Raw genomic sequence first — 9,692 nt, forward strand, 5'->3', positions numbered from 1 at the left:
CACTCCAAGGCTTTCCTCTTCCTTAGTTCCTGTCTCTTCTGGAGGAAGGAGATTTTACCTGCCTTCCAAGCACCCCAGCTCGACTACTTCAGACTTGATCCAGCCAAAACTAATCCTTAAGTTTTAAGGACACGAACCTTACTATGTGACTTGAAGATTTTACATCTCAGTCACATAGCTTCACTTTCTTCATATGGAAAATGGGGATAATAAAAATAATAGTCCCTACATTCTGGAGTTGTTATGAAGAATATTAGAATGGATGAGAAGTGCTCAGCTCAGTGCCCCTGGCACACAGTAACCACTTGCTCAGATTGGCTCTTGTTATGATTTTAAGGACTGTGGCCTCTGGAAGTGGAGTTGTAGAAACTGGGCAAGTTTGCTACTTTTCCATTTCTTGTATGCTTGCTTCTGCCCCCTTTCTTTTTCTAGCCCTGCCTTCTCGCCCCCGTCCCTTTATCAACAGTGTTCTTTCCCAGTACCAAGCCAGGGAGGCTGTAACCTTGAGCATCTGAGCTCCGAGCCCACCTTTGGGACGCTCGACTCATTATTTCGGCCACTGGAATATCACTGACATCTAGGATCCTCTGGTCAGGGCAGTAATGACTGACTATGCCTTTCAACTCCCTCCCTCTTCTCTTCCTGTCATTTTTATTTCTCACTCCCTTTTTAAAAACTATTTCTTGAAAACTTCTATGTACCTAACACAATACTAGTGCTAAATAAACAGTAGTTAATAAAATAGACAGTTAATAAAATAAAATAGTAATTAATAAAATAGACAGTTAATAAAATAAAATAGTAGTTAATCAAATAGAGGGGAGAGTAAATAGCAAACAATTTATAAGATGTGATCAGGGTAAAGACATAAATAAGGCGGAGATAGAGAATAATCAGGAATTTCTACTTAGAGTACCTTCTCTGAAGAAGTGACATTTGAACCCAGTGACTGTCCCTGTGGCATGAATTGAAACCTTGGCTTTATTCCAAGTGAGAATTGCCATTGGGAGTACAGAATGATAGCTTCTTTTTGTTTTTCTCTCCTAACAATAGATGGCTTAAGACTTAGGGGAAGTCAAACTGCTTATTTTTACCAGCAACTTATTTTGTCAAGTAAGTTTTAAAAAAATACTACCTTACCTACTCCTTATTGTGTGTACCTAGCATTGTGCATCTTACATGTATTATCTTACTTAGTCTTCCAATAACCCAAGAAAGTAGGTTTTATTACCATCATTATCCCTGTAGTCAAATAAATCAGAACTTAGAGACGCTAAGTGACTTGACCACGGCCACAGTGCCCACCAGTGGGTGGTAGGGTCAGGACTGGAATCCAGGGATGTCTGACAACAGCCTGTGCCTTCAACCAGTAGACTAGGCTGCCTCCCTTCTTATGTTGTCTGAACTCACCTGGTTCTCCTTTCCTTTGTAGTGGTGCCGGTGAAGAAGAGGACACATGAAGGCTTGCCATCCCCAGTGGAAAATCATTCCTTCCCCTTGTGTGTATGTGACAGCGTATATATAACGGCTTCTGATTTCTGTGAAAGCTGCCCAGCGACAAATGTTCTTCCACCAGATACAACCCCAGACCCACACAGCAGGCACGTATCTCTTCAACAGATGACCAGTTTTATGCTTACTGACTGTGTGATAGGTCAAGGAAAAGTGCCCCCGTGATCAATCAACCAGGAGCAATTCAGAAGGGTCCTTCGGGTAATCCCTCAGTGGCTGCTTTGAACTTACTCAGGAAAGTCAGCCCCTATAGTATTGTATACACAAATACTATCTTTTCATTAGGAACGATCTGGAATAATCTTGAAGGGCAGTCAGATTTTTTTTTTCCCATACCTGCTAATAAAACCCCACTCTATTTATATTGAAGCATGAAATAAATGAGGGCGAAGTACAACTGAACCCACGTAAATCGTCTCTAAAAGCCCAGTTATACATTTGTGAATATGTGTTTTCATGAAATAAGATGGATGGCTCGAAAACAGGGTTGGAGAAAGAGTTAAAATTTAGAAATATATAGAGATATTTTTAGTACATGAGGTTGTCCAGGACTTCAGATTCATAATTCAGTGCTGTGAAAATGAAAAAAATGATTGAAGAGGTAGAAAGGAAATGACCTTAAAAAAAAAAAAGGAGGACCAAAGATATCTGATTAAAAGTTGAAATCGTTATTTCTGAACTCAGATTGCCCGAGTTTCCAAAATAGTCACTAAAGGATCTGATGGAACCTGAATTATTTGGGTGACTTCTGCAGGTTTTATGGACCTTGTCACATGAAAGGTGGAATGTATATTACCAAATGGGAATTTCAGTGTAGGTTTTTACTGTCCCCCCTTCCCCCCACCTGCCTAGCCTAACTTGGCTTAAATGCAGTGTGGGGAGAATTCTTATCACTCCGTGGTGTGTGAATCGATCTCTGAGCTCCATCTACACCCTCTTTTTACTTCAGCTGGAACCCCTCTTCCCTTGGCACTCCCCACTAACAAATCTGCAGATCATCTCCCTGTCCTGCTTTCTCCTCTTTAGTAACATGAGCAGAGACACAATCGTGGTTGGACTTCTAGCTTTTCACTTCCAAATCACGTTCCCTTACAACCAAGTTTTTCATGCTCAAATGAGCAGTGATGTCCTAGAGAATACAAAACTGCAAGCTAAATAATCTGCATCTTCCAAAACATCAATTTTACTTAAGAAATGTTTGGAGTCAGGAGATGACCTTATTTTTAAATAAAACAAACACAGTTATGTGATGAAATAGAATGTTCGTACTCATAAACCTAGTTAATATAAAATGGGAGACTTCGCAGGTAATTTTTATTTACAAGTTGGGGTACGTGCTTCCTCTCCACTGCCTTTAGTGGTATTTTGGTATTCATTTCTGAGAAGTACAATTAACTGCATCCAAACAGCCTTGGGGTTGCTGCTGACTTGGGGTCTAGACTTCTAGTGCCTCTGAGGCAGAATCAAAGGAGCCAGGACTGGGGGAAATCTCTTTCTTCCTGCCTGCCTGCCTGCCTGTGACCTGGGTACCTATCACAGAGCTTTAGGGCCAGCTGATTTGTGTGTGTACAAGATGGTTTTGAGGCAGAAACAATACCTACTTACTGTAGAAATCCTATTTATATTATGTTCAAACCTGTGCATGCTATGAAACGATTGTTCCTTTGATGCCAGGAAGCAACCAGGCATATATACTTCTGGGTTAGGATTATCCTAGCTCACTAAATATGTCAGGACTTATTTATCAATTTGAGAGGAATTTGGGTTGTTAAAAAAAAAAGTATTTTTCTCTCAAACTGGTGGCTTACAAATGGCTTAGGCAATTTCAGTGTTTTATCTATCTGCCCACAAAAGCTGGAGAATTTGGCATACCACTAATTACAACCCCCAGCCATATCCAACAAAACTACCCTTAAAGAAAGACAATGGCCTCTATTTAAAAATCAGAAGATTAAGAAGTCTATAGGATTTGGAAGCTTGTGTTATCTTTCCCAAATAATTATTTTTAAATCTCTAAATAGTAGCCTTATCAGTGGGCAGATCATTGGCCTCACCATACCCAATCATATAGTATCACTTTAAATCAGTATTTGGGAAACCCAAGTATTTATGCCGTGGATATTAACGGAAATATAAAAATACATGCCAGCCTGCCGTAATAAATTATCATATCTCCGTAAGCCTCAAGGAAAGCACTTTTCCTTTTACTTAGAAAAGATTTCAGGTTTGCTTTTTGGGCTCCTGCTGTCTTCAGCACCTGATAAAACTTTAACCAGGGAAGCATTAAACAGTACAGCAGCTTCTGCCCAGGCTCCTAAGTTCCTGCTGGCACTATTTATCGATGTAAGAACTAGGATGCTTCCTGCGGTGGCACCAGCTTCCCCCAAAGCTGGAACATGCTGCTCAGCCTTAAGCCCCAGCAGTATGAGGCTTCCCTCCTGCCAGGTCAGTAAAAGTTAGACTGCTCAAAATTGTGTCCTGACTGGATTCAGGCTGCAAGTTTTGCAGAAATCCCTAGGGACAAGTCATCAAGGGAGGCAAGTAGTGAATGTCTTCAGAATGAACTGGGTCCTATCCCCAATCTCTGGCTGCCTTCCAAATATTGGGTGTCTGGGGACTGAGAGGGGGTTTGTCCTTTGATTTGTTGTCTTTAAATCTAGGGCAGTTCCAAAAAGTGCTTGGAGTCTCAGCTCTGCCAGCCAGGAAGGGAAATGACCTGTATTGAGGACTAACTATGAGCCAGGCCCTGTCGTACGCCCCCATTCTCAGATAATAAAACAGATTTGGAGTGGAAGAGTCACTTCCATTGAGTTACACAGCTAGGAAACGTTGGAGCCGTTTTTTGAACCCAGCTCTCCTTAACTCTGTGACCCATGCTATAGCTAAAGTACAGAGAGAGAAAAGACTTCAGGTTCCCCTGCTATAGTCTGACCATCCCACTTTATGAATTCTTTTTTAAAATTACATTTCGTTTCTGTAGCTTGGGCTCAGAAATGGCATAGATGTAGCCTTATTCTTCCACTTTAGCAGATGCATTAAGTACACATTGCTAACTTAAGCTTGTCCCCAGGAGTTGTAGTCTCCCATAAATAGTTTCTAGGCCTTTAAGAGTATAGAACTTCTCAGAAATGGTAAGAGTGAAGGGTTTCTGCTCTCACTTTATTTTCTGCTGTACTGCTGCAGAAAAGGAAACCTTCATATTTTAGTAAACCTAGCCCGTTCTGTGCTCTGTGAGGATATGGTAATTCAAAGTCCAGTGGAGCTAGACTTTCTAGCTGATACCTGATATGTATATGTGTATGCGTACACACACGAGTGATATGTATGTGTGTATAAACATGCACAGACACACACACACAATTTAAGAACTAAGGGAAATTCAGAGCAGCCCCCTCATTGTCTTGCATACCACAGCAAAAGTTTCTGCCAGCCCTGATTATAAGTGTTACCAGATAATTGGAACTTAGGTGCTTATTTACAAGATGCTAACAAGAAGAGCAACTCCTTGGCAAATGTTGTCAGCTACTAAAGCATTGCACCGAGGTGACAGCCCTGAAGGAAATTTTACTTCAGCCCTACTAAATTGTCTTGATATGGGAAATTTGGTTACCCAGCCATTTTGATCACCTGAGAGTCTGACCACTCTAGTCAAGCCTGATTGCGCAGCTGCAGAATTCATAACTTATTGTAGTGGCAGGGCCTAGGAGTCCTCTCCCCCACCTAGAAAATATTCTTCTGCCAGTACCTGAAATTTCACATTCACATATGGTCGTTCAACCCATGCTTTTTGGTAAAATCAATAGCAGTGTTGCCTAGCACATCTGGAAATTTTTTTTAAAAAAACAAATCTCATTATGGATGGATTCAGCCCAGCCCTAAGAGAAAAGGAAGGCCCACAGGGGAGACTTCAGATCTCATTAATTTTGCCTTTCCCCAGCAGTGTTTCTGAAGCCCCCACCCCAGCTCATTCTTAAGTGCCATAAGGCCCAGGCAGTTCCTGCCCTCTCGGAGGCCTGCAAGGTAAAACAGTAGCATTTGGAACTGAGAACACACCAGAAACAGCAGAACAAGTGTCACAGCAGGAGAATCAAAATAAATTAAAGACAGTTGTGAGTAAACTGGTGCAAAAAAAAAAAGGTGCCACAGAGCCCATGCTGGGCTTAATATGGCCTTGAGGGGACAATATATTTGTACTTAATGGGAGTTAAACCTGACGAATCTTTCTACAGTGACAGGCCACAATGCATGGGTGGGAAGAACCAATGAACCCATTGCTCTCTGCCTGATTTTCTGTGCACACATTTCCTCCTTAGTCATCTTCCCCTTCTACCCTTTCCATTAAACAAGGGAACACTCAATCTTTCAAGGGAACTATGTGTTTGAGTTAATGTTTCAGTATATCATTTTCATACTGTAAATTATTTTGTAAGAGAGATTTACTGCTATCCCAGGATGTTTGGATTCAGCGCCCCTGTGCATTTGGAAATCAATAAACTATTACTGGAAATACCATTTGTCTCTCAGAGTTGGGCACAAAGGACCCTGCTAGGTGTAAATATTCATGGTCTGCATTTTCAACTGTAATAATGCTAGAGATGATGGTGTCTGGTTCTTAGGTATGGGAGTCTCATTTACTCCTGACTGGAGTGGCTTAAGAGGTCTCTGGGAAATGGCAGAAGGACAGACCGAAAGTCATCATTATGTAGAGCTATGTTGATATGTCTTCTTCTCAAAATAAAACAGTCCCTGACTAAGTTAAATTTTCTGAGCACAGTAGATTATAACCTAAAGAATACTTGGTCCTGAATGATGTTTTTCAAATAAGAAAGCTTTGCAATTTGGATTAACCAGTGGGGAGGTCAATTTTTAATTTTTAGCATATTTTCTAGAAAAAAAACTTCGTAGTTCAAATCACAGGCCAGCAAAATCATCTTTGTGGAACCTTAGAAATACACATTTGACATAATTGATGAAGAAATAGAATTATGTTGTCAATGAAGCAATTCCAGTTCAGTTTGTAATATAAGGACCAGAAGTCGCCTTGTAAACAAGTCGTATACTCAGAGGCAAAATGTGAAAACCCAAGACAGTAGATGCTATATAAACTAGAAAGTGCACATTAAAATTTGATTTTTAAAACTACATCCTAAAACCCACCAGCAGGTTTGTCTGGAGGAGCTATGGTTTATGAACCCTGCTCTAAATTTCTTTTTAACAAATTTGTATCCATCAGACCACTTTAATTAGCAGGAGAGTATGTGAACTTTGGAGAAATTGTACCAAGATAGGGAGATGGATCAGTCACTTCAGGTCACCCATGAGCAGTGCTGATGAAACCAGGACTGCAGACTCTCTGTCTCCTATAGCAGTCATTAGGCCCTACTTCCTCTCTCCCTAGCTGCTGAGGACACTTCTGCCTGGCAGGATGGGATTGCCCCGCACTGTAGCACTTGGGAGTCTGTGTTTTAATAAAGCACAATGTATTTGGAGGTTTTCTGCCCTACTTCCTGGTGCCAGAATCTCAACACCACATCCCATTGTCCCAGCCCTTTCTCATTTTATTGTCTTTCCCTCTGAAAGCCACAACTCTTTATTTTGTTTCATTGATCTTTGCTCGGTCCAACTCACAGGTGGCCCCATTTCCTTTACACTCATAAAAGGGTGAAATTGCAGCTTGTCTGGAAAATCTTCTGGCCTTAACAAGGCAACAGAGGTAGGTACACCTGGCAGAAAATCAGTCTGTCAGTTTTAATAAGAGAAGAAGATGTCACAGAAAGAAACAAAAACAAAAGACAAGGTAATAACTGGCTTGCTGAGTATGTATTAAATATTAAAGTCTCCAGGTTAAACATTATTCACTTTCGTTAACAGCTGCCATTTAGTGAACTCTTTCTCTGGGCCAGGCACTGTCCTAGTTGCTTTTCACATTATCCTATTTAATTCTCACAGCACTAATATTATCATCCCCTCTTTTATTGCTCGGGAATCAGATTTTGAGTGTTAATACTATGCCCGAGGTCACACCCTAGTAAATAGGAAGCAGGGATTTAAACCCAGGTCTAATAACCCCAGGTCTAACAGACCTCACAACCCCTGCTGTTACTCTCTTCTAGCTGCAGTGATCCCACCTTATATCGGTGAACAACGTCACTGCCTCCACTCCCGTAAACAGGTACAGCATGGCCTTGGGGCAAAGGTATTTGCCCCTTTTTAGGCTTTGCTCTCTACTGTCTGCGAAGTGCAGTGTACAGTGAGGAAAGGAGAGCTAAGAGTAGCAGTGAAATCCTCTCCTGACCTGAAATTACACTTTTAGGAGGGAACTGTTAGACTTGCTTTATCTTCTTTATTCCTAGGCCATATATAACGAAATCACCAGGGAAGGCAAAGCCAGGGTTTCTCTTGCCACAGATTTGGAATTTCGAAAGTCAGCCAACGTTGAAACTGAATCTATAATTAAATATCTTGAAGGCTTCTTCAACAGCTTGACATTCGGCCAGCTTTGTATTGTTGGAAAGGGACTGCAAACACAGATCGTCTATTTTATAGTTCATTTACTGAATTTAGCCATCTTGGCCACAGCATACCATTTACCTTACAAAAATGGCCCACAACCTTCATACCATTTTAAGGATTCAGTCCTTTTGCTTGGACTTGACCATTCACCAGCTTCACCTATCCTTATTTCCTGAACATGAAATCCAAAACAGTGGTTTGACAATGAGTAATTGAGACAAAACTAGAAAAATCTGGAACCTCTGCTGGACCCATTCAAAAATGAGAACTAGGAACTAAGCAAACAAGGCTTCTGACCAATTGAAATAAATGTTAGGAAGCCAACACGTGAAGGAAAGGTCACACATCCACCCATAAAGCACCCACTTAGAACCTTTTTATTTCTGCTTCACACCTAATTCTAAACGTTTGATGTCTGGTTTCCAAGCCTACAGCAGATTAGATTTAAGAGTGAAAAACAGACTTCTAGAGGAAACAGATCAAGAAGGAAAAAGACCTGACAGTAATAGGGAAGCCAAACAATTTTCAGTAGACTGAATAGCTCAAAAAGCAATGTTTTAGGGAGGCATTTAGTGCCAAAATGGTTCTATACACTTCTCAATCCCTAAAAGCCTCATTGTGTCACTGGACAGTATAAATTCAAATGATGAATGACCCTTAGTATCACATCTAAAGAAACTAAATTATACTCAGAAGGCAATAATTTGCATATCCAAGATTTTAGAAATATATCACAAGTGGTAAAAACACCTTTCAAGGAAAAATCTTTGACTATCTAGAACATTTAGCTGAACAAAACCTCCTCCTACCTGAACTTTTGTGTTTAGAGAGTTGTTTCGTAGCTTTGTAAGTGACTTTCATGCTACAGTGCTTTGCATATTATGGCATGAACAATGGAAATGCCGAGTTCTCAATGTGATGAATAAAACTAATATGCAGCATGCAGGTCAAATTCTGGTACAACCGGTACTGCCGCTATAAAAATCACTTAACCATCCCTGTTATCTCTAAGCCCCTGTCAACTGCCCTTTTATTTCAAGCAATCATCATTACGACAAAATTGGAGTACAATAAAAAGAAACTGGACCCTCACCACAAGTTGTGTGTAACACAATTTAACCCATAATAACAGTCTCACTTGTGTTTCTCCAGTTCTTTGCTGTAAGAAGAATAAACCTTATGTAGACATACTACCAGACTGAGAAGCTTGGTATTTAGTAGTTGCTTCTAGGAGAAGAGAGAATTCAGAAGTGAAGGACACATGGAGTTGTGGGCAAACCCTCACTAGGGAAATTTGGTCTCTGGGGACACTTTTGACCTTAATCCATGTTGGAGCCAACAACCACAGACTTGCTTGCTTCTAATAGTGATGTAATGCATATATTAAGCCCTGGAATGAAGACATGTTCATTTCCCATGGATCACTGAGCACTTTGTGGCAACCTGGCCCTGATCCGATGACCTTAAGATAAAGGAATCCAGAAGCATGTGACTGGAACTATCCTTTCTCCCTGATACTCTGCTTCAACACTGCATAATTGTAAAAGCATATGCTACTTTCATTATATGTATAAATGATCTAAGTTAATCAACTGTGCTCCATTCAGTATACAGGCAAGGATTTTTCCATGCCTATCCATCTTTTTTTGCTAATGGTGATGATGAGT

The 9,692-nt window shown here is 40.6% G+C and overlaps 1 protein-coding gene across 2 annotated transcripts in view; it reads left to right on the forward strand.

Moving 5' to 3' along the window:
• TRIM44 (tripartite motif containing 44) overlaps positions 1-6,022 on the forward strand; it is a 105,843-nt gene extending 99,821 nt beyond the window's left edge. For both annotated transcript variants that reach the window (XM_011356830.1, XM_011356829.1), the window contains one exon: positions 1,433-6,022. In XM_011356830.1, the coding sequence (XP_011355132.1) occupies positions 1,433-1,460 (28 nt within the window). In that variant the 3' untranslated portion in view covers positions 1,461-6,022. The remainder of the gene's footprint in view (positions 1-1,432) is intronic.
• The last annotated feature ends 3,670 nt before the right edge of the window (positions 6,023-9,692 follow it).

This window comes from Pteropus vampyrus, unplaced genomic scaffold (assembly GCF_000151845.1).
Source record: "Pteropus vampyrus isolate Shadow unplaced genomic scaffold, Pvam_2.0 Scaffold31, whole genome shotgun sequence".
Taxonomy (NCBI): domain Eukaryota; kingdom Metazoa; phylum Chordata; class Mammalia; order Chiroptera; family Pteropodidae; genus Pteropus; species Pteropus vampyrus.